This window comes from Pan paniscus, chromosome 4, assembly GCF_029289425.2.
Source record: "Pan paniscus chromosome 4, NHGRI_mPanPan1-v2.0_pri, whole genome shotgun sequence".
NCBI lineage: Eukaryota > Metazoa > Chordata > Mammalia > Primates > Hominidae > Pan > Pan paniscus.
Genome location: NC_073253.2, coordinates 166,317,425 through 166,343,130, shown reverse-complemented (window position 1 = coordinate 166,343,130; position 25,706 = coordinate 166,317,425). Strand labels below are relative to the sequence as shown.

The 25,706-nt window shown below is 36.8% G+C and overlaps 1 protein-coding gene across 5 annotated transcripts in view; it reads right to left on the bottom strand.

The window, feature by feature from the left end:
* Positions 1 to 25,706, bottom strand: part of RANBP17 (RAN binding protein 17) — a 422,731-nt gene that overhangs the window by 97,142 nt on the left and 299,883 nt on the right. For all 5 annotated transcript variants that reach the window (XM_003810928.4, XM_034960953.3, XM_055112861.2 and 2 more), the window contains 4 exons: positions 22,284 to 22,347; positions 22,084 to 22,192; positions 6,386 to 6,489; positions 543 to 631 (listed from right to left, as the gene is read on the bottom strand). In XM_003810928.4, coding sequence (XP_003810976.3) covers positions 543 to 631; positions 6,386 to 6,489; positions 22,084 to 22,192; positions 22,284 to 22,347 — 366 coding nt within the window. The remainder of the gene's footprint in view (positions 1 to 542; positions 632 to 6,385; positions 6,490 to 22,083; positions 22,193 to 22,283; positions 22,348 to 25,706) is intronic.

Below are 25,706 nucleotides of genomic sequence, written 5' to 3'. Positions count from 1 at the left end.
TTTTTTTTTTTTCCTGTCTGTACTAACCCTTGGCAAAGGTCAATTCAAATTTTACACCAAATGACAAATCTTGACTTATTTATTTTTCCCTTTCCATGTCCATTCATTATTTTCACGATAATGAAAAACTGTGGCATGATGAGTTAGGCCTCGAAGAGATAAAATGATCTTCCCAGCCTTGCTAATTGAGATGGAGATTCAAATCTCCCCTCAAAAATGTCAAATGGTAGGATTCATTGATCCCTAAAGATGTTAGCCAGATTATCCCTTCAACTCCAACATAAACAATCATTTGGGGGAAGTCATTTTTAAGTTATCAATATTTAACGGCACCAAAAAAGTGACCTCTCTGAGCTGGGTCTCCAAATACTGTGCTCAGTTATCTGCCCTGCTGCCACTGTGCTGTAATTTTTAGCTGATTACACATTAGTTCATTTAGCTTTGTTTCCTCTTCCCTACTGTGCCATACTATTAAACGAAAGCGAGGGGCCTGGCATCCCTCTGTGCACAGAGCTGGTATTGTCACAGTGTAATAAGGATACATCCAGTCAAACAGCATGGTGTAGCTGGTCTTTGTGTTCAGTGCAAAGGCAATCCCTCGAAGATCTCTTGCCAGCCCGATCAACATACGCTGTCAGTGGGAAAGAGACACAGTAATTGATTTTCACGTTAGCGCAGAGCAGATGGAGTAATAATCAGGCAATAATGACCACATATCTGATTTTGATTCATTAGCTAAAATGTCTCGTTCAGACCTCTTTCTACAGAAAAGCACAGACTCTTTAAACAGACCATCAAATCTGCTGATCAACTCCACTTTACTTCTTATAAATTTAGCTAAGTCATAATTCCAGTAGCGTAGCTAAGCATTTAGAGTCTTAATATACTTTGTTTCTGAATAATGCCAAATCTGAAAAAAAAGATGAGGATTGATAATTACACAAAACAGATATGTACAGGGTCTAGACATTATTTAATAACAGCAAATCTTGAACATCGGCTTGCATGCAAGCGGCCCCACAACATAATTTAGAGTCTATCCTAGAAAGGCACTGGCATTTAAAAATTCCTAATGAATATCCTTAATAACTTCAGGACAAAATAAAACTGGCCAAGTGACCTACTGGTACTATGATATACGCAGAATGGCAGTCACATTCCCCAAGTGAGGAAGACGTAAGGAAAAGAGTTCTATATTTGATGTCATAAGACTCGAATTTGAATCCCAGCTTTAAGACTTAAGGCAAGGCAATTTATCAGGCTTACTTTTGTCATCTATAAAAGGGGCTAATAATGCATTTCTCACAGAAGCACTGTGCCAAATAAATGTGATAAATTTATGTGAAAATGCCTAGCAGAGCTTGATACACAGTAAATGTTCCATAAGTATTTAGTTTTAGAGAAAAAAACCAAAAACTTGACTCTTGAATAGAAGAGATCTGACTTGTACTCTGGACTCTTAATTAAGCTGTCCTTAGGTTGATGCTTGGGAAGAGAAAAAGAAAACCCATGAACAGATGCTAGAATGTCGGAACAAAGAGCACAAATAAACATAATTACAAAACAAGGGGGTGCGATAATTGAGATATACAACTGTGACTTCTAAAGATACTGTTTCATTGCAAATACTCAGCTAGAAAATGGTCTCTGAACTTTTTTTTCTACCAGATTTTCTCCTTTCTCACACTTTGGTAATAAATGAAAACCTCTTTAGGAAGGAGTTCAAATTATTATTAAGCAAACAGTGAATCCTGACCCTCCTCTTAATGGCTGATTCAATTAATTTAATTTCAAAGTAGCAAATAATAGTTTAACTCTCAGAAGTATCTAGAATTTCTCATCTTCTCCATTCTTTCTGCCTAAGAGATGACTCAATATAACTGGATGTTACTTATAGGAATATTCAGTTTCTGCACTGTCTAACAGTTCACAGAATGATGGTTATCTGAATTTCTGAATCTTGAAAACTCTGAATTTTTGTTTCTGCTCCTTTAAATTACTTACTCCTTTTTTTCTCATGCTCTCACCAGTTCTTGTTTTTCTATAACCAGCTGGCCTCCTTGTAGTTCCCTCATGTAACCTGCCGCTTGTTTTTAAACATTTTGCCTTTTTATATAGCCTTTTTTCACCACCTGAAGCCTGTTCCTCTCTTTCTCAGCTTTTCACACTCCTGGCAGCCTCCAGAACAAAATACATCTTCTAAGAAGCCTTCTTCAAACTATTCTATTCTGACTCCTTGGCTTTGCAGTGTTTCTATTAAAGTAGGCTTCTTGTTCTATTTTTATTAGGTACACTTACAAGTTTCAGGCTATGCTTCAAATAATTTTAAGCTTCCACATACACATGAGATATCTACCACTTAAGTCTAAATTAGTCAACAAGAACCATGAGTTTTACTTTCTTTGTGTCTAGTACAAAGGGCTCTAAAAATATTTTAAGACTATCCTCGTTATACAAAAATATTAATTTTTATTTTATCACAATTTTTTCATTCCTTAAACGATATCAAATTAATAGAAGTGGTCTATAGGACTCAAATCTATTGGCTTTTTTTTTTAAAGTGGCAAAATGTGGCTATGAAATTATATCAATGTTTCATTCTAGAAAATGTTACTACAGAGGAAGCATATAATAATGTTTTAAATGAATTCAACTGAACAGAAAAATTCAGTGGTAATGTGAATAAGAAATAGATTTCTTATGCTCAAACAATATCTTTTATCTCAAAGCAGCAGATAATACTGCAATAATCTACATGGATACACAAACAACACTAAAGAGAGTGTTTTCTCAATAGCCAAAACATATCCAGCCCCCATATGAAAAAGGAAAGCTGTTAACTAAGAGCTCAACCAGCCTACTAAGTAATTTGAGCGTAAGAGGTGATCTTATTGAATTTGAGGAAAGGAGGAGCTACAGTTTACCATCTCATTTAAAATAGTGCAAAGAGTTTTATTTTAAAAGTTGCCTCTCTCCTATAGTTGGTCAACACAAGATTGATCTGAAGAGTGACAGGCTCTTGTATTTTTAGTGAGGCTGTTTTGGGGAGTGGGATATGTCTGGGGATCTAACCCTATGGATTCCTTTTTGGGTAGTTAGGGAGAAACTGCTGAGTTCTTCAGTCTGCTGCATGGTGAACAGTTGTCTGTGTGCCAAGTGTGAGACGAATGGGCTGGGAAACAGCTGAAACGAGGCTCCTTCCACCCTGACCCCCAAAACAGGGTTTCTAATGGAAAGTCTCACAGACCCTTTACTGTAGTGGCACTACTGGGGGCAGCTATAATATTATCCTCATAATTCTACTATATAATAACAACAAAGAAAAAGAAGGTGAAGGGTCATTGTGCTTTGTCTTTAGAATTAAGATGGCTGTCTTCATCCTTACAGCATACTCTTAATTCTGAAGACACATCTTAATAACCTCTAAATAGTTCCAACAAAAGAGCCGTGTCAGAGGAATGAGCAGGCCCCAAGGTGTTTCAACTGGAGTGTTTTCATCTGCCTTTATTGCTCTATCCCTCTCCAGAATTAAGGCAATAACCTGTGATAAATTATTCAGGAACTGCTACAGGGATCAAAGCAAAATCATTCTGTTCAAGTGCTGTTTGCAACATTTGGCACTTAGTGCGAAAACTTTTAATGTGCGCATGCTGAAAATCAAGGATTTTAAATAATTTAACATTGTGGAGTTTTTACGAAAGGACTAAAGATAGCAGGTTCCTATTTAACTGCTTCTCTTTCTCTGAGAAGTTTTCATTCATTTTCCTTGAAACTGATGATGTCATGACCAAATCAAAAACGATGCATGAGTCAGGGGAGTACTGGACAATATTTTACCATGGACACAATTATAGGGGGAAACATACATTTTGAAAGAGTACTCTAAAGCTAGGATTTGTCAGAGTATTTTTTCCTTTTCCCCTTTACTTTGAAGAGAAAAACCCAAGACAAAATTTCAATGTTTTCTTCAATTTTACTAAGAACAAGTAAGAAAATAAAGCTATAAATTTAACACTTTTGCTGCATTTCCTCCTCTCACAACTGTATTTCAATTTGGCAACACAGGTCCTTAATGTTTAAGTTTATCCTGAAATCTGCATTTGAAAATATCTATAAATAGGGAGTTAGAAAATGCTGGTAAGAGGTGCAAATTAAATGAATTTGGCAGTCCTGCGGCATTTTCATAGAGATATTTTAACAGCATCACCTCCTGTGGATTGGAATACTAAATACTTTATTGAAGAACAAAACAGAAATGTTTTTATCTCTAGTACTTGCAAAATGAAGTACCTGAAAGCACTTTTGCATGTATTATTTATTCATCGTGATAGAAAAATAGCCTTAACCTAATAAATTACATTTAAAAGTATTTAGTGCAAAAGTTTTGTTTATGATAAAGCAACAGATTTAGTTTTTTATCGGTAGCTTAAAGCACCAAGTTTTCTTTACACAAATTAGACAGATGGTGCTTACAGTAGAATTTACTAAAGGTCTGTCACAACAAATGCAGCCAAGCTGCATATTTAATCACTGCAGAATCTTGTCTACCTGCAGCTGCCAACTGCTAATCCAATTTCCCTGATAAATGTGGCAAGAGACACGATCAGCAATAAAGAGCATCTAACTCCATTTTCCTGCAGGGCGTCTTTTGATGAACATTTAGGACGGAAGCACGGAGTGCACTGTGTGGCCTTGGTTCGTGGCAGCTGCATGCATTCTGAGGCACAGTTCTCAGGTTACTCACTTAATTCTGCCACTATCATTACGTTGCTATTGATCTCAGTAGCTGTTGCCTACACAGCATTACTCTAGATGAAGCTGAATCAGGCAGTTATCATGCATCAAACTTGCTCAAAAGCCTGGAGATTTCCCCTTAATTACTTGTGATTTTATTTGCAAATACCGTTAAAGTGTAATCAAGCAGTCACTTTCCAGGGTCGTTAAGAACTTGCTGGTTTAGGGATATATCACTGGAACTCCATTAAAAATGACTCTAGGAAGATGGTTTCTATCAAACTAGATGGGATTACAACAAAATGGTCTTGGAATATAATGAAATCTTCAGATGAGACAGATGTAATTTTCATAAAGATGATGTTTTTCAACTTCACTGCTCCTTTTTGATAAAGGGCAGAAATAGCAACCTAAAAGCTGCAAAGATTTTGTTGGTCACTGAAAATATTTGGAAGACATCTAAAAGATACACCTAACCTGAGTGGAAACTCTGGTGAAGAATTTCAGGAAGACTATAAACACAAAGAGAATCTGTAAGATCCTTCTTTTGGTTTTAAAATTCTATAACTATAGCATGCTGATAAACATTAATTTCAAAAATTCTTTTAAATTAAGAGGTATAGCATTTGGCTGATTATTTTTTGGTAGAAGAATTACATAAAGATAATTATCAAAGGGCGTCATTTTTCTATTTGGCTTCTTACTGTTAGTTTTTTTGTTTTTGTTTTCTTTTTTTTTTGGTGAAGAGACACTATGCAAAAGATGGTTAATATTTCCAACATACTTCAAATAACTATGAAATATATGACTCAATTATCACCAACAAAGGTGTCTACATTCTCTGGAGTGCATTTATTAGTCTGTTAAAAATAATAATCAGTGTCAATTTATTTAATATTTCCCTGATACATTATAATTTCAGAAGATACTATTTCTATTTAGCAGTGCTTGTGCTTCCCATCCCCCTCCTTAAAATATGGGGCTGTTTTGTCACAGACAGCTTGCTACACTTAAGGATTTTACTAATAAAACATAATGTTGTCTTAGATACTATGACTGTTGCCACAGCTGAACTGACTTGTCAAATCAATCCTAATATGGCTCCCACAGGCACATAAAAACCTTATTTAGCTATCAGTTATCCTAATCACTTTGTTCCGTTTAAGAATGCAATACTTCAAGACCAGTTCCTATTTATACATATATGCCTAGCCATTTAATAAAGTCTTGATTTATATAAATTCTTGTTTAAAAAAATATTTAGAGATGCAGTGTTTTAGTATGTGTATGTTTGTGCATTCCTCCATATAGATCTGTTGTAACATAACAGTGCAGGACAGATGAGGGAATAGGAGTGTTTAAAGTGGTGTACCCACAAGAAATATCCTATTAAAGATAGTAACTGCCAGAGGAAACAAATCTATGTCATCTTATCATGAACTGACTGTCCAAAACTATTTGCTGACCTCAAAGTCCATTTGTCTAAGAAACTAGAAAAATGCTTAAATAAAAGTAAAAATTAAAGACATGCAATTGGGAAAGCAGGTCTGAGGAGGCAAAGAGTACACACAGATATGCAAAGCCCTTTTCTGGATCTAGATATCCTAGAAAAAACAAAACTGTCATTCCTCATATTTGGAAACAAACCCACCTTTACATCTTCTTGTTTAAAGTTGTTGTTGAATATTTGTAATACTGTTTCAAAAGCAACTGTAAGAGGCAGCATGAAACTCTCAAATTCATCCTCATCTTCACCTATCAGAGAAACAAAAGGGTCACTACGGTTTAAAATGCATAGAATTGTACATTGTCCTCAGCAATGAGTGCTTCATTTAGGCTTAGAAATATTCCCGAGAAGGGGTCAGCCTGCATTCACATCCATGTCACATTTTGTACTTTTGCTCACTGAATATTCTGGTGTTTTGCCTTCTCTTTTGCACCAAATGAAATAGCAAAATTACTTACCAGCCATTTTTTTTTTTCCTGGTTCTTTAGTGGATCTAATAGACTCATGCCCCAGGCATCTCAGTCCTTTAGCTCCTAGGGCCCCTAGAGCTTCTCTAATGCCTCAAGGAAGACCACTTTCAAAGCCTCAGAGACGCAGTGTTTTTTTTTCCCCCTTCTCTTTGGGTGCCAAGGCCCTAAAGGGCTCATAGACTCAGGTGCCCAGATAGCTCTAAGTTATTATTCTCTTTTATTTATGTTCATTTTAATTAATTTATCAAATAAATGGCAGGGAAACTTTTATCTGCCAAAAAGGATGGGGTCCCTTATGGGTCATTTGGATTTTAAATACATTCTCCATGGGTACACTTCTTACACTAAGCTTCCTTTTTTTTCTCTTTTTTTTTAAATAGAGAAGAGGGAAAAGAGACATTTCCTATTAACTTTTTACTTTAAAGGTAGACTGCAGTTTCCTCAAGGATTCTGTCAAAGCAGAATCTTCACTTCACACATGGATATGCACAATTGATAATTTATATAGTATTCTTTTTCAAAAGGGGTTTCTTTTAAATGAGAGATTGAATTCACTCATTCATCCTAAGTCACAGGGAGCTACGAGCTGCACTCTACTGAAGAAACAGGCAGAGAAAGGTTAAGTGTCTTGCTTAAGGTGGAATACTTAGTTGGAGGTGGAACGACATGGTTCAGACCTCCTAATTTCTATTCTAACAGTAGAGTTTTTCAATAGAGTATTAGAGAGGAAATGAGCTCAGAGAAGGTCCTCAAAGTTTGGTCCTTGACCTGGGAGCATCAACATCACTTGTGAACTTGTTAGATGTAAATGCCCAGGTTCCATCCCAGATCTATTGAATCAGAAACTCTGGGGGTGGGTCCCAGCAATTTTGTTTTAATAGGCCCTCCAGATGATTCAGATGCCTGTGAATGTTCGAAAAACACTGGCATCTATAGTCATTTTTCAGACAAAGTAACGGAGGTCCTGGCAGGATCAAGATCTTTTGACTCTTAAGGAGTGGCTGATCTGGCTGACTCTAATCTTCTGTGATTTATCTCTTTCCTTCAATTTCACATTGTTTCAGGAGTACAACAGAATTGGGGACTTAGCCTTGTTACAAACAGATGCCAAAGGGCCAACAAATCTTTACTGGTGTGCCGTTCTAAACGAAGGTCAGTATCCTGAGTAAAGAGTAAGGCAGACCAAATTATAATCTCTTCTCTGTCAACTGGCTGTGTGACCAAGTAACTCCTCTTAGATACACTCTTCTCTGTTAACTGGTGATAACATAGACCTACACAGATGTTATTTTTCAAGGCCCAGGTGAAATAATATCTTTCCCAATGTCTAAGCTAAGCTTTCCTAAATCCCAATCAAGTTATCTCCCTTCTCCCTTTGGATTCCCATAGCATTTTGCCTGGCTTTTTTTGAGACGGAGTCTTGCTCTGTCATCCAGGCTGGAGTGCAGTGGCACAATCTCGGCTCACTGCAAGCTCTGCCTCTCAGGTCCACGCCATTCTCCTGCCTCAGCCTCCTGAGTTGCTAGGACTACAGGCGCCTGCCACAACGCCCGGCTAATTTTTTTGTATTTTTAGTAGAGATGGGGTTTCACCGTGTTAGCCAGGATGGTCTTGATCTCCTGACCTCGTGATCTGCCCGCCTCGGCCTCCCAAATTGCTGGGATTACAGATGTGAGCCACAGCGCCCGGCCGCCTGGCTCTTAACTATTGTACCGGTCTGCCTTGAATTGCAGATATTTAAGCATACATCTAATAATAGCAACAATAATACCACTTACATTATACCACAACTACCATCTGATCAGGGTTACTGCGGGAACTAAATGAGATAAAATTTATAAAGTATACATGTAAATTACTAGCTCTACTAGCTTACGCTGATAGTATCTTCAGATTAGCTTCTATGGCACTGAGACTGTGTATCTTTGAGTTTCTCAGTGAAGGAGAATTATGTAGGGCTCGGCAGTAAACAGGTCCAGGTGTCTGACTTTACCGTATATTATTTAACTTTGGATATTTTACTAATTACTCTGAGTCTCAGTTTCCTCATCTATAAAATAAGTATAAAAATACTTATCATTGAGGGTCACTGTGAAGATTAAATGTTATAATACATGGAAAACAGAAGATGCTCAATAAATATTAGTGGTGATACTAGCACTATAGTATTAGCACAGAATAGAGCCTGGCATTATTAGGGAAATACTGTGTTTAGATAAAAAGTAATTTCTCAATTAAGGTGAATTTTAGAACATCTTTATTTTCTTAACACTTGACATAGAATAATACAATAAATAATTGAAATATACATTATCAAATCCTAAATACATAAAATATATGCTCATTATACTTAAGCCATGTAATCTTACTCTTCTAAGATAAAATATTTTCTAAATGTGGAATTATTAATGAGAACAGTGGTAACTACCACTGCAGGCATGTAATGGTGCTAGAAAGAATGGATGCTTTGAAATTACAAAGTTTATCTAAGCTTAGCTGGGAGCAGTGGTGAATGCTTATAATCCTACCTACTTGGAAGCTGGGGTAGGAGGATCCCCTGGGCCCAGGAGTTTGAGACCAACCTGGGCAACATAGTGAGATCTCGTCTCTTAAAAAAAAGAAAAAAAGTTTATCTATGCTTGAATCCTGGCTCTGCCACTGTTAGCTGTCTGGTTTTGGATAAAGTAACTTTAGTCATCAAAGCCTTAGTGTGCTCACCTGTAATTAAGAGACATAATATTTACTTCATAAAGTTAGCCGTGAGAATTAAGTAAATGACAAAACATCTGTAACCACCCCCTCGCCCCATCCCCCCGCTCAGTGTCTGGTACTTAATAAATGACAGCCATTAGCACTATTGTTGTCTTGAGTCTAACATGGACTTAGAGAGGTGATTACGGTAATCAAAAAAATTATAACTGCAAGATTGCCAGCCCAGTGCCCTTCCTTTGGGAACAAAGTTTTCCAAGGTAAGGATGCTTGTTCAGAACAAAGACAAATTCAGACTTTTAACATTTCAACTCCTAACTTAATATTCTGAGCGACAGATAAAAAAACTTCCTGATTCCGTCTCTTTCTCCATTCAAATTTTAAGTCAAACAAGGATAGCAGGAGCACAAGAGACAAGCCACCAAAATGTGCAGGGAGAAGTCAAGGAGCAAATACTATAAATACAGTAATGTGAACAGCAATTCTACTTAACTGTCACTTCCTCAGAGAGGCCTTCCCTGACCACTCTATCTAAAATGGTAATCACAGTTCCCCTCCCCCCACATCACTTTCCAACCCCATAACCTGCTTTACTTTTCTTATGGGACTTACTATACTGGCCATTCATTGACATATTTATTCATTTGTTGTTTATCCTATTAGGATGTAAGTTCCTTGGGAAGGAAATTGTTCTATTTCCATCATAGAGTATCCCCAGTGCCTTGAATAGGGTCTGACACTCAAGAAATATTTGTGGATTGACTAAATAACAGCTGTTATTCCTTGAGTGCTTATGCAGGCAATGGATTTGGTACTTTATTTGCTTAAAAAACACTTATGTGGCTCTTACTGTTTTCAAAGTACTGTTGCAAGTCATTACTGTTCAGAACAATCTCATGAAGTTGTACGATTTTCTTCATTTTACATGTGAGCAGAGAGACTCAAAGGAATTAGATAGCCTGCCCAACATCCTCCAGCTGGTAAATGTCAGTGAGCCAGGATTCCCAATCAGGTCTGCTTTACTCCCAAGCTCATGCTTTTCCAGGTCTCTGATAAGGTGGAAGGCATCAGAGATGGGGACTAATGTTATTGTCACAGAATCCTAAATTTGGAGCTGCATGAAGTCAGGAGAGAGTGAAGATCAGCCAGCTTGGTTCTGGTGAGGAAAATGGAATTCCTAGACAATCACTTGGGTTTAAAGTAGGCAAATATAAGACATTGGTGCATTATACTATAGAAATGTTTACGTTTTTAGTCAGCACTTTTCCTGTGATTGCAACGTGAAATGTTGTGCCACCAAAGCTGGAGAACTGGATATTGTTGTTTATATCATGCAAACAACTTTTACAACATTACTATTAGAGATTTTTCTAATCTGTATTACCATACAGGTATCATTTACTATTTCTGGTGCAAAAGGAGAAAACATGAGCTCACTCTCTTACAACTTCATATTCAAGTATGTAGTCATATATTTAGTGTTCCAAATGTATATATGATTATTTTATGAATAATAATTGAAGCTGTTAGTTTTTTTCTTAATAAGACAAAGGTGCAGAAACCAATGATTTGAAGGTAAAGTGCCAATTTATAGACTAATATTTTCATTGCCATCAGGAAAAGTAAATGTGAACATAACATTGTAAGTTCTCAGTCATGTATAGATAAAAATTATAAATTCCTTAGCTTTTAGGTAAAACCCAAAGCTAATCACCTCCACTGTGTCTCTGAGAATATGTTTAAACAGAAAGTTATTCATTTTGTAAGTTCTAAACATTTTTTTTCCTTCAGAGACATCACATTAAAATATAAGAGTAACTGTTTTAGTATGTTGGCTGGCAGGTATTTTGTTTGTAGGACATTTCATTTATTATTTTGTACAATTTAAAACCTCCAGGGGTGGAAATGTAAAATGCTACAACCATTGTAATATGGTGTAGTCACTGTGGAAAACAGTTTGGCAGTTGCTTAAAAAATTAGAGTTGCCAGTTGACCCATCAATTTCACTCCTAGGTATCTACCCAAGAAAACTGTAAATATTTGTCCACACAAAAAGTTGTATGCAAATGCTCACAGCTGTATTATTTCATAATAACCAAAGGTAGAAAAAACTCAAATGTTCATCAACTAATGAATGGCTAAACAAAATATGGCACATCCAAACTATGGAATATTATTTAGCCATAAAAAGGAACAAAGTATTAATACATGCCAAAACATGAATGTGCCTTGAAAACATGCTAAGTGGAAGAGGCCAGATACAGAGGCCACAAATTGTATGATTCCATTTATATTAACGTCCAGAATAGACAAATCCATACAGACAGAAAACAGATTAGTGGTTTCCAGGGTTTGGGGGAGGGGAGAAGAGGAGCAATTACTTAATGGTACAGGGTTTTTGAGGGGGGTGATGAAAATGTTATAGAATTAGATAACGGTGATGGCTGCACAATTTTATGAATATTCTGAATATACTAAATACCAATGAATTACGTACTTTACAAAAGTGAATTTTATGGCATGTGAATCTAAAACAATAATACCAACAACAAAAATCTGGGTTTGCTCCCCCTCCAAAATGTACACAAAACAGTGAAACTTCTAATTTCCTTAAATTTGAATGCAAATAGCAGCTGGATTACTGGGGAGTTGGGGGAAGTGGGCAAGGAGAAGCAAGTAATAGAAATGATATGATAACTGTAAATGATGGTAGCCAACAGTTACTGAGGATTTACTGTATAAGTACTGTGTGAAACACTTTGACAATTGTGATAAATCAATATGGCAGGTAGAATACGAATAATTACCCTCTCAAAGATATCCATTCTAATTCTTGGAACCTGTGAGTATATTAGGTTATGTGATAAAGGGAAATTAAAGTTGCTGATCAACTGACTTTAAAACAGAAAAGTATTCTGGATTATCCAGGTGGGTCCAATGTAATCACAAGGATCCTTAAAAGTGCAAGAGGGAAGCAGAAGTCAAAGAACCACAAAGATGGCAGCATGGGAAGGATTTGGCCTGACGCTGCTGGAGAAAGGGAGGCCATGAGCCAAGGAAAGCAGGTGGTCTCTAGAAGCCACAAAAGGCAAAGGAACAGATTCTTCCTTAGAGCCCTGCTGACACCTTGATTTTAGCTCGCTGAGACCCATTTGGACATCTGACCTCCAGGATTATAAAATAATACATTAGTATTGTTTAAGCTACTACCTTGTGGTAATTTGTTACAGCAATAATAACAGAAAACCAATATAGTCAGTAAAGGTCAGCTTTATTGCCAACCACCCCCACCCCCCATTTTCATCTGAAATACAACCTGGGGCACATGGCATCTAATTAAATTCATACAAAGTGCAAATCACTGAGTAGAAACCAAAATGCATTTCAAAGTAAATACCAATTAATGTGACACCCAATTTCTTTCCCCCTTTCTAATCACTCCAATGTGCATGGCTTATATATAAGACATATTCAATTTATTTCTGTAGGATTCAATTAGAATGTTTTATATTTCCATCCAAGAATCACATCCAACACCTTTGCAAGAAAGTAGGTGTAATGAAGCTCTGGTCCAAACTAAGGAAAATTAAGAGGAGAGATAAACAAGGAGACATAGGCACTGGGCGAAGAAAATAATCCGTTCAAAACCAAGTAACAATGGGCAATCTCAGAAGAGCTGATGACTTCTGCAGGTCTAGGCCCAGATCATCTGCTATTTCCCAATGCTTCATTAAGATACCACTTCTAAGTTATATTACAGTAAAACTTTGAGAAATGTGCTTAACTGGCGCCTGAAACTTGGGCCACAATTTGGTTTTCATTTCAGTTTCCCTCTAAATTGCTTAGGAGTGCTAGCTAGTTTTGAAATGACCTGTGGCTTCAGGCAGGTCAGGATATTTTAGTATGTGTTGGGAAGTGTCATCAGATCTTACTTCCACAGGAAAATAATAGCCCTAAATATTGAAGGCAGAGTAGATGGCATTAAGAGAGCCAAACTTGCCTCATTTTGAGGTCCCAGCAGTAGTCAATGCTTCTTCTAATAGTGCACTCAATAAACGTTTCTTAATATTTTCTAAGAACTTGCTTTGTGATAGGAATTGCTCTAGGCCTTTTTATATATCTTTATCTTATTTAAACCACATGACAACTCTTCTACGTAGTTTTCTCCATTTAACAGAAGAGAAAACTGAGGTGCCCTTTAATTCTTCTCCCTAGGGAACCAGAGTGTTTATTTTAGTTCCTGGAAAAAAAATACACTGCCCACTGCAGACTATAGCTACCCATTTTCAAAGAATCCCACCCTAAAAGTCTCATCCATGAAACATCTCATTCCCTGGGGTGCTCTGGACTGTCTAGCCTCAAAACCAGGTAAGTTATTAAAACTGGATCTGGACTTAATGGGCTGCTTTCTGCCTACAGGGCCAGCTAATTAGTCTTAATTATCTCATTATAGATTTTAAGTATTTCCAGCTGCTTCTTTACCCCTTACTGCCCACTCCCCCATCCCCCCATGTCTATTTTTCAGATAATCTCTGCCAAGTCATGGACACAGTTGATACATTGATGTATTCTTCCTATCTATCAGCTATTTCTGATCAAGCCCCTCACTTGCTAAACCTTCCTGAGACATCCACTTCTGTGTTCCTTTATCCATGAGAAGAAATACGCTTTGGCCAATTATTAGGCATAAGAACAAATTTTAAAAACTACATTTGACTTTCACTCACCATCAAACTATAATATACCTATACAGCACAAACAATAAACATGCATCTATCTGTTTATTTCATAGACGCTTAGAAAGTAATCATTTCTCATTTTCTTTCACTGCCCCCAAGCCCCAAATCAATCATTCGGACCAAATAGTTCAAATAAAAATGAAGGAAAAAAGTTGTATTTCTCCACTGGTTGATAAGGTGAAAGATGAAGTAATAGTTTAGTAAAAGTGGATGAAAATATGTGGTCAGAGGGCTACTACTTACATGGCTGACCTTGGGCAGGTCATTTAATCTCTATGAACCTCAGTTTTCTTTTCTTTTTTTTTTTTTTTTGAGACGGAGTCTTGCTCTGTCGCCCAGGCTGGAGTGCAGTGGCGCGATCTCGGCTCACTGCAAGCTCCGCCTCCCGGGTTCACGCCATTCTCCTGCCTCAGCCTCCCGAGTAGCTGGGACTACAGGGACCCGCCATGACGCCTGGCTAATTTTTTGTATTTTTAGTAGAGACGGGGTTTCACCATGTTAGCCAGGATGGTCTCGATCTCCTACCTCGTGATCCGCCTGCCTCGGCCTCCCAAAGTCCTGGGATTACAGGCGTGAGCCACTGCGCCCGGCCTCTGAACCTCAGTTTTCTAACAGATAAACAATGGAATAATACCTATTTAATGTGGGCAGGCGGATCAAAAAGGATCAAAAAGGATAAATGCCTATGAAAGTGGTGTATAAACTATATATTTTTAAACAAATGTTAACTATTATTAATAAAGAAAAGAAAAAAATTCCTTCCTCTGTGTTTTTATTTCTATCTTTAGTAGCTATTTCTAGAATACTCTTCCCTTGTTATTCAAGTCATTCGTCATTCAAAATTTCTTAAATTTAAGCTAGTGATATCTTCAGATGCCAATTACCTCTTATAAGCCAAAGTATATGGATACTGTGCTACCCTCACCCCTAAAGATAGAACTCTTTATATCCATAAACATCATTTTAATATTAGTATCCCCCTAGTAATTAAAAATATGACTGTTTCTTAGAGTTTAAATACCCGAGGAATGCATTGCTCACTCAAATCCTATCCACGTGCTTCTCATCTAAGTAGTACAACATAAGATGCAATTATGAAATGTCCAAGGAAAAATCAACCATTGGTGACACTGAGCACTTCCAAATTTGTGGCTGGTAAAAACTTAATTTGCAAATAATAATTTTGGTTCTTCACCAAATGAAAAGTGTTGTTATAGTGCCTTGCCACACCTACCCCCTTCAGTATTTGTCAACTAAATTCACCTGCATTCAAATGAAACAAAATAGAAGATTTTTATTTATTCAAGTATTTTATACTGAATAGCTCCCTGGAGGGTCTCCATTTACTGGCTCGGGTAATACTATCTTTCCTTTAGTTTATTAGATCGACCAAGTTAATTTTAAATAACCTAGGGAACTTGAAGTGATTCTTGGAAGGGCTAACATGCGTGCACATCTGGTTGGTCATCCATTTTTTTCTGCACGTGAAGGGATTTTCTGCATTCATTTTGATCATTTCTTCGAACACCAAAAAAACCTGCCAACATCTCTCACATGTTTTGAAACACCACTATTCTAATGATGAAATGCTTTCAATTCTGTTCTTTATGCAAGTGAACATTTTGTCTAGTTTAGCTAAAGCAATCAGATAAAATGGTACAACTGTTTATTGCCAACCACCCCCTGCCCCGCCGCCATTTTCATCTGAAATACAACCTGGGGCACATAGCATCTAATTAAATTCATACAAAGTGCAAATCACTGAGTAGAAACCAAAATGCATTTCAAAGTAAATACCAATTAATGTGACACCCAATTTCTTTCCCCCTTTCTAATCACTCCAATGTGCATGGCTTATACACAAGACATTTTCAATTTATTTTTGTAGGATTCAATTAGAATGTTTTGTATTTCCATCCAAGAATCACATCCAACACTTTTGCAAGAAAGTAGGTGTTTTTTTTTTCTGTGATTCTTATCCCCACTCCCACTCTCCAAAATCAGTGATATAAAAAGTTTGTCTTTTTTTTTTTAATTTGAGGAGGATCCTCATTATCTAATGTTTTTATTTTTTTCATTTAATATATGAATCTATGCTGCTCTTGACAACAGCACTATCTTTTTCTTCCTTGTTTCCATGACAATGAACACACAATAGAAAACTATCAAGCCATATATACAGAAATTCTGACAGCCATGTTCCAGTCAACCTAGTTTGTGAGACAAGGCTTCAAATAATAAAAACTGTGTTCAACAACGCTCAACAAATCATCGTCTATAAAGTAATAACACTCTGAACAGAGAGCAACAAGAGACTAATCGGGCACAAGAGTGGCCAAGTGTAGCTAATCACTTGTGAAAGTAATCAGCCACTTGATTTGTTTTGTCTTGGAGAGGCCAATGATCAGAGCTACTTCCAGAAAGAACCTGGCAGCCAGAGCTGATTCCAGGAGCCACAATGACGGTGTCTTGGTTACTGTATACTTGTTTGTCATTCATTCAACAAGCATTTACTGAGCATCTGCAATGTAAAGACCCTGACTGGTGCTAGAAAAATATAAAAAAGATAGTCCATACCTTGAAGGTGCCCAACATAATTTTGGGAAGAAGAATAACTCCAGTTTTTAACAAAAGAAAGCAGCTCTGGTAGTTTACACAACAAATCATACTTGATGCTTTTAATCATAACTTGATGCTTATCACATACATTTCATTATTTTAAAAAGTAAAAATTACTGATAAATAAGGAAGGAATTTCTTTTCAAACATGTGGAAGTTCTATGAGGGTAGCTACTATGATTTTAAATTTTATTTATATCCAGATTCAACTGACTTATATTGAGCACCTACCATGCACCAAGCACTTCCATCATAGCCTCTTTCTGTTTCTCTCAAGGTGTCTAAAAAGTGCTTGTAATGCAACAGATATTTACATTTAAAAAAACACTTTGAACTAAGAATGTGAATTTATTCTTTATACTGTTATGGGTTAAATATTTCAAAGGAATAGAATCCTGGGTAAACTAATAAAATCCAATTATTCAAATTATATGTGTTTATTTCAGTTTCTCATACCTCATAGTTTACATTAAGCAATACTAAATAAGAGCAAATTTGCTTTCCAAAAAGTGTGCAATGTCTTTCTGGGCATCATCATGAATATCAATTATCAATGCAGTAATAAGTACAGTAGTACTGAGAATACAGAGTTGGGGCTGTGTGCAGGCTCCGATAGTGCTATCCTGTTGTTTAACCTACCACAGATACATAGTGGTTTCCCTATCTGTGATGACCATATCAAAAAGGAAATGTTAACCCATTCCATTTCCAGGTTCTGAAAATGTGAGTGACACGGACCTAGTTTTAAAAACTCTCCTCCAGATACTTCTCTTTTTGGTCTCCCCACTTCTTTCACTCTGTGTGACAGTGTTATTAAAATAGCACTTTTAAGGCCTGGGAAATAAATTAAGTCCAGACAAATGTTTCAAGGTCTCTTTAATGCTTGGACAACTGGGAAAGCAAGAAGACAAGCTCCTTGAGGCCAGGACCCAGTATGCCTGATTCATCTTTGTCTTGCCCTCAGAGTTTAGCACACTGTGCTTTCTAAATGATTGTCAAGGGCAATGACACAGTCTGGGGCTGCGCCTCTTCTCACCAACACAGCAGCCAAGAGGTAAAATAGGCCAGGATGCAGTACGAAAAGCTGTCACTCAGTTACATCTCCCACTTGCCTAAGGTAGCAGATGATAGGGTTTTGCATGCCTGGTTTACGCTCTTCAAATATTTATAGATAGTTCTCTTTGCCTCCAGCCCTAGTTGTCACTTAGCCAAGTTATACATACATGGTTCTTTTAATCTTTCCTTAGAAATCAATCCCACTAAGCTCTTTAATCATTCTAGTTGCATGTCTCTCAACTTTTTGGCAGTTTGTCTTTCTGGTGATTTAGTCTGTGGAAAAGCATGAAAAAAAAGCATGAAACATAGAGGGGTGTAGTCCTCTTTCCATTTAAAAATTCAATGCCTTTTATGGGCAAAAAAATTATTTTTCTTCTGTTTGTATGAACACATTTTTAAAAATTCATATTTAAGTTGATGTAGTAATAGACTTCAAGAGAAACAAAGAAAAAAGTATTATTGGTATTGTCTAAGGATGATATTGTCACTGACTGAACCCTCTCATGTATAACTGGTCTAACCTGCAGTACTCAAATATGAGAAATGGGAGTCTAGAGTAACATGGTCACTACAAAGAAGCTTAAGTACCCATCCTAAGGTACTGCCTATCTGTAAATACTTCTCACTAACTTTAGCTTTTTAGTAACAAATTTTAAAAATAAGTTAATTTTTACCATTATAAACGTAATACACTAAAAAAATTCAAATGATCAGAAATAGAAAAAATTACCTACATGCTATAACCCAAAGTCGACATTTAGCATTTTTAATTATTTTTTAAATTTACAGATAAAATTTTATGTTATTTATTGTATACAACATGTTTTGAAGTATATAGACAGGCATACCTTGCTTTATTGTGCTTCACAGATACCACACTTCTTTTTTTTTTAAACAAATTAAAGATTTGTGGCAAACCTGAGTCGAACAATTCTATTGGCATCATTCTGCCAACATCATGAACCTACTTCGTGTTTCTGGGCCACATTTTGATAATTTTCCTAATATTTCAAACTTTTTTCATTATTATTATATCTGTTATGGTAATCTGTGCCCTTTGATGTTATTATTGTAACTGTTGTGGGGCACCACAAATTGTGCCCTTACAGGGTAGCCAACTTAATTGATAAATATTATGTATGCTGACTGCTCCACAAACCGGCCATTCCTTTGTATCTCTCCATCTTCTCAGGCCTCTCTATTTTCTGAGACACAACAATATTGATATTAGGCCAATTAATAATCCTGTGATGGCCTCCAAGTATTCACGTGAAAGGAAGAGTTACACGTCTCTCACTTTAAATCAAAAGCTGGAAATGATTAACCTTAGTGAGAAAGACATGTCAAAAGCTTTAATAGGTCAAACGCTGGGTCTCCTGCACCAGTTAGCCAGGTGATGAATGCAAAGGAAAAATTATTGAAGAAAATTAAAGTGATTAAATTAAAATGCCAGCAAAAACACACAATGAGAAAGTGAAACAACCCTATTGCTGATATAAAGAAAGTTTCACTGGTCTGTATAGAAAATCATACCAGTGATAACATTTCCTAAGCCAAAGCCTAATGTGAAGCAAGGCCCTAACTCTATTCTATGAAAGCTGAGAGGTGAGGAAGTTGCAGAAGAAAAGTTGGAAGCTAGCAGAGGTTGGTTCATGAGGTTTAAGGAAAGATGATGCCTCCATAACCTAAGAGTGCAAGGTGAAGCAGCCAAGTGCTGATGGAGAAGCTGCAGTGAGTTATACTGAAGATCTAGCTAAGACCATTGATGAAAGTGGCTGCACTAAACAGATTTTCAATGTAGATGAAACAGCCTTTCATTGGAAGAAGATGCCATCTAGGACTTTCATAGCTACAGAGGAGAGGTCAATGTCTGGCTTCAAAGCTTCAAAGACCAGGCTGACTCTCTCATTAGGGGCTAATGCTGATGGTGACTTGAAGTTGATGCCAGTGCCCATTTGCCATTTTGAAAATCCTAGGGTCCTTAAGAATTATGCTAAAATCTACTCTGCCTGTGCTCTAGAAATAGAGCAACAAAGCCTGGATGACAGCACATCTGTTTACAGCATGGTTTACTGAAAATTTTAAGCCCACTGTTGAAGCCTACTGCTCAGAAAAAAAGATTTTGTAAGGCTCTAAGCTGCCACAGATAGTGATTCCTCTGATGAATCTGAGAAAAGTAAATTGAAAACCTTCTGGAAAGGACTCACCATTCTGGATACCACTAAGAACATTTGTTATTCGGTGGGGAGGTCATAATATCAACATTAACAGGAATTTGGAAGAAGTTGATTCCAACTCTCATGGACGACTCTGAGGGGTTCAAGACTTCAGGGCAGGAAGTAACTGCAGATGTGATTTAAATAGCAAGAGACCGATAATTAGAAGTGGAGCCTGAAGATGTGACTGAATTGCTCCAGTCTCATGAAAAAACTTGAATGGATGAGGAGTTGCTTCTTCTGGATGACCAAAAGTGGTGTCTTCAGATGGAATCTACTTGTGGTAAAGATGCTGTGAACATTGTTGAAGTAACAAAAGATTTAGAATATGACATAACCTTAGTTGATAAAGTGGCAGCAGAGTTTGAGAGGACTGACTCCAGTTTTTAAAGAAGTTCTCCTGTGGGTCAAATGCTAACAAACAGCATTGTATGCTACAGAGAAATCTTTTGTGAAAGGAAGTCAATTGATGCAGCAAATTTCATTGTCGTCTTCTTTTAAGAAATTGCCACAGCCACCTCAACCTTTGGCAACTACTTTGATCAGTCAGCAGCCATCAATATCGAGGCCAGACCTTCCACCAGGAAAAAGATTACAACACATTGAAAGCTCAGATGTTTGCTAGAATTTTTTAGCAATAAAATATTTTATTTATTTTTATTGTTTTTTGAGATGGAGTCCTGTTCTTGTTGCCCAGGCTGGAGTGCAGTGGCACGATGTCGACTCACTGCAACCTCTACCTCCTGGGTTCAAGCAATTCTCCTGCCTTAGCCTCCCAAGTAGCTGGGATTACAAGGTATTTGCCACCATGCCTGGCTAATTTTGTATTTTTCGTAGAGACAGGGTTTCACCATGTTGGTCAGGCTGGTCTCGAACTCCTGACCTCAGGTGATCCACCCGCCTCAGCCTCCCAAAGTGCTGGGATTACAGGTGTGAGCCACCGCACCTGGCCGCAATAAAGTATTTTAAATTAAGATATGTACATTGTATCTACATCATGACATTACACACTTAATAGACTACAGTACAGTAAGTTTAACTTTTATATACACTAGAAAACAAAAATGGTGTGACTTGCTTTATTGTATCACTTTATCATGATGGTCTGGAACTAAACCTGCAATATATTTGAGGTACATATGTATGATGTAGAGTAACTAAATCTAACTAATTGACAAATGCATTACCTCTATAGTTACCATTTTTGTGGTGAGAACCCTTAACATCCATTCTCTTAGCATTTTTCAAGAATACAATATATTATTAACTATAGTCACCATCTACGTACAACAGATCTCTTATTCTTTCTACCTGAAACTTTGTATCTTTTGACCAGCATCACCTCAAAGTCCTCAGCTCTTAGTAACCACCATTCTACTCTCTAGTTCTATGAGATCAACTTTTTTAGATTTCACATATGAGTGATATCATATAGTATTTGTCCTCTGTGCCTGGCTTATTTCACTTAACATAGTACCCTCCAGGTTCATCCACACTGTGGCAAATGGCAGACATTTTTCCTTTTTTATGGCTGAATAGTATCCCACTGTGTATATATACCACATTTTCTTTATCCATTCATCTGTGGATGGACACTTAGGTTGATTCCATATATCCTGGCTATTGTGAATAACGATGCAATAAACATATGGGAATGCAACTATTCCCATATGCAATAAACATATGGGAATGCAATAAACATATGGGAATGCAATAATCTAGCAATAATCTAGATTATTCCTAGATTCATAGCAGTAAAATTAATGTGTCAAAGGATAGGCAGAAAGTAAGCTGTGAGGTAAAAAATCAGTGCAAGTGTTATGTGAAGTGAAAAATGCCACCTTAAGTACAAATATTTGTCTTTTGGCTCTAATGCTAACAAGTGAACACTCAAATCTTAGAAGGTTGTAGAAAACTGTCAGAAGACGCTAATTCTAATAAGTTAAATGTTGTACCCACTAGTACTCCACTTCTTTATTCACACAAGTATATTGCTGATCCCTTATTAATTGAGTTTAAATTCTTAACCTTACCTAGATCTACCATCAGAAGGCGAGTGAGCGCTGTGTAGAAGGTTGTTCGACACCTGAAGTCGCTGAGACTATGACTGTCACTGATGCCAAGAAAAGGGAAGTGTTCACTCTAATGAAAGCAAAAGAGTAATCCAAGTTACTAACACTTTACCTCAACTATTTGTAAAATGCTATTCATTAATTAAAGAAATAAGACTTACCGTGTGGTTTTTTAGCATGAATTTCACAGCATCTATCTTCACAAGTTTTTTTAAAAGGATATAAGTAATAGAAGTTAAGGAATCTAAGGAAATATATTTGTAATATCAGTATGTAATAAATCACAAAGTAACAGTGAACTGTAGTGGCATCAATTTCTACTTATAAAAAAATATAATTTCTAAAGAGCATTCCTATAGAAACGTCTTTCCTTCTGTTAAGAATGATAATCTATTATTAACCAATGCAATTACTTTTTCTATCTTATACATATTCTAGTTATGGAAAGAAAGAATGAATTTTATAATTAAGACAAGAACTCCTTTACTATTAAAGTCTTGATAGTGGAAAATTAAAACTGACCCCTTTTTATATTTTGGGTGTAACTTACGAACTTCTACTTACTTAATGTTATTTCATAATGAAATAATTATAAAAGACCCATAATAGGCTATCAAAAAAGAGAAAATTATTCAATTCTAAGAAATAGTGAGCTCTCTTGGTAGAAACCTAAGATCAGAATATAATTAGGAGGATATAGCAGACTGCATGTCATCAAGTATAGAAGGACAGCTTAAAGGAACTAATATTTCTCAAGTGCCTAGTACGTAAAAGGCATTTCCATATGTTAATTCACCTAATCTTCACAATTACACTTTTAAGTATTATTTATTATTTTTAGTCCATAAATAATGAAACAGGAGCTAAGAGAAATTAAGTTGCTTGCCCAAGATTATACAGCCATGGATTGACAGTGCTGAGATTTGAACTGTAGTTTGGTTCCAAAGGCCATGTTCTTTCTGCTGTACCACATTATCATCTGAACAGTTCAACTTAGAAGGAGCATAAAGTTAAGAAATCGGAAACATGAATACAAGGACTAAATAATTTCAGGTATGATGTGGATTCTAAACACATCTAGTCAGTATGCAAATACCCTCTTCTCTTACTCTACCATAGTCATGTGTTTTCTGCCACAGCTAGAGCATCTCTCGGCCATTCCCTAATACCTACTCATGCCTTTCTTGAAGGCTGTAATAATCTTATGTGGCTCCATTGATGTTACAAGGAAAATACTGGCTTTCTTTTTCCTTCACATCATCTCCAAATACATGCCTCAGTCTATTGCCTCTGCACAGGGGCACTGAAAAGCATAATTCTAAATGTTAGTCACTCAGGCATGGGTATCAAAGAGTGGAAAACACATTGGAACATGAGTCAGGGGACCTAGGCTTGACTATACCAGTCAATGAATCCAAGTAATAAACTTAGCCTGTCTCAGCCTTAGTTTCCCTCTCCAAGAAATGAGGATGAAACCTATGCCCAAGCTACCTTACGGGATTGTTTTGAGGATCAGATAATGCAAATGTCTTTGCCAATTATCAATCACGGAAAAAGAAAGATGCAGAGAATTCACACAACGTGTGCAACTTGCAAGGCTAATTTTCACAATTCCATGAGATAGGTAGCACATCACTTATATTTTTCAGGTAAGGAAATAAACTAAAAAAAATTAAATAATTTTTCAAAAGATAAACAATTAGTATGATTTATACTCAAGTTCCTCTGATTCCAAAGCAACCAGTCCAGTTGCATATGAAGCATGTATGTTTGGCTTAGCCATATACCTGCTTATTTAAAATATACATCTACATTTCAGCATGTATCTGTATTAGACAGTAAACTTTCTAAGGGCAGGGACTACATCCATGGATTTTCCCTATTGCACTGCTCTCAGCAGGTGCTCAGTGCACTGTGTTTTTCTTTTTTTTTTTTTGAGACAGACTCTTCGCTCTGTCGCCCAGGCTGGAGTGCAGTGGCGTGGTCTCAGCTCACTGCAACCTCTTCCTGCCCAGGTTCAAGTGATTCTCCTGCCTCAGCCTCCCGAGTAGCCAGGACTACAGTCATGGGCCACCACGCCCGGCTAATTTTTTGTATTTTTAGTAGGGATGGGGTTTCACTACGTTGGTCATGCTGGTCTTGAATTCCTGACCTCAAGTGATCCACTGTGCCTGGCCACAAAGCACTGGGTTTTTCTGGCAGGCTGCAGGGCAACAAGATCAAGGCTGTCAGGTAGCAAGTTTTTCCTTGCCTCCAAAGATGCAGATATGATGATTATTCCTAGTGTCAGTCACTGGGCTGAAGACCTGCCACTCAAACTTCACTCAGTTAAACTGGGGTGGGATCAATAAACTTAGAAATATCTTAAGTAATTACCAAATAGAATTCTCTTAAAATTGTGAAGTTAAAAGTGACAGGGTCTATGGGTAATAAGAATGCTGCCATTAATAGGAATCTTCCTGTCAGTGCTGTTAATAAACAGCAAGTCATGTTTTGACAATAGAATATTTATGAAAGCAATAAACAGAACATTCACAGGAAGAATCTCATCTGTCAAAGACACATTTTCTGCAGAACGGCATCTGTGCACTTTGTACCAAGGCCAGCCTCACTGCCTTTTAATTACATTCTAAAGAAAAAAATGATTAAGAATTTTTATATTTTTCAATAAAGAAAAAAATGAGAGTTCATCTGAATATTTATGTTATCTTATAGAAATCCAATTCAAAGCTAGTTCTGGCTCTTAAGTGGGTCTGTAATGTTAAAAAAGGCAAATGAACCCATCATCTTTATGATCTTTACACTCTGATCTTATTCTTCTCTAAGAGACTAGGGTTCTTCTGAGTTGTGCCATTTTGGCTGGGTGGAGCACTAGATAAATTATGGCAACACTAGGTTAGATTTCAGAGGTCTATTCAAAACACCTCTTAGCGTAAATCTGGTAATGGTGGTAACAGTAACAGTAGCAACAGTACTAGAAGTCTTGAGAGTAACATTAATATAGGAAATGTCACACATGGAACATGTCAACAGAAGAGTCACGATTCAAATCCAGATCTGTCTGACTCTAAAACATAGGGTCTTTTCACTAGGCTATATCAGATCCATTTGATTTTAAAGAGGCTAGTTCTCCTCCAGAGATCATTTGCTTCTTGAAATACAATTGAAATTGGAATCAGGTCCCAGAAGGGACAGGGAAACATTTTATTTTAGGAGGGACCAATTCATTAACGAGCCAGCATCACATCCAGGATTGAGCAAACTCTATAGTCTGGCTGGCAGTAACCCATTAAACTAAATTCTCAGAAAATCCCTGTCTCTAGCCATGTGGTTATGAAAACATTGAAGAGGGTGAAGACAGTCTTATTGATAGCTAGGATGACACATGAAGAAAAACAAGAAAAGAATCTCATAGATGGCTGAAAATTCTGAAAATCTATATCTTTTGAAAAGGAGGATACTAAATTGAGAATGAACTGCTTTCTTAGGTTACAGGACTACTACACAATTCAGTAGCTGCTTGACACAGTAACACCAAGTATGACTTCAATTCACAGTACCAGGCCTTTTCTGAGTATTTACCC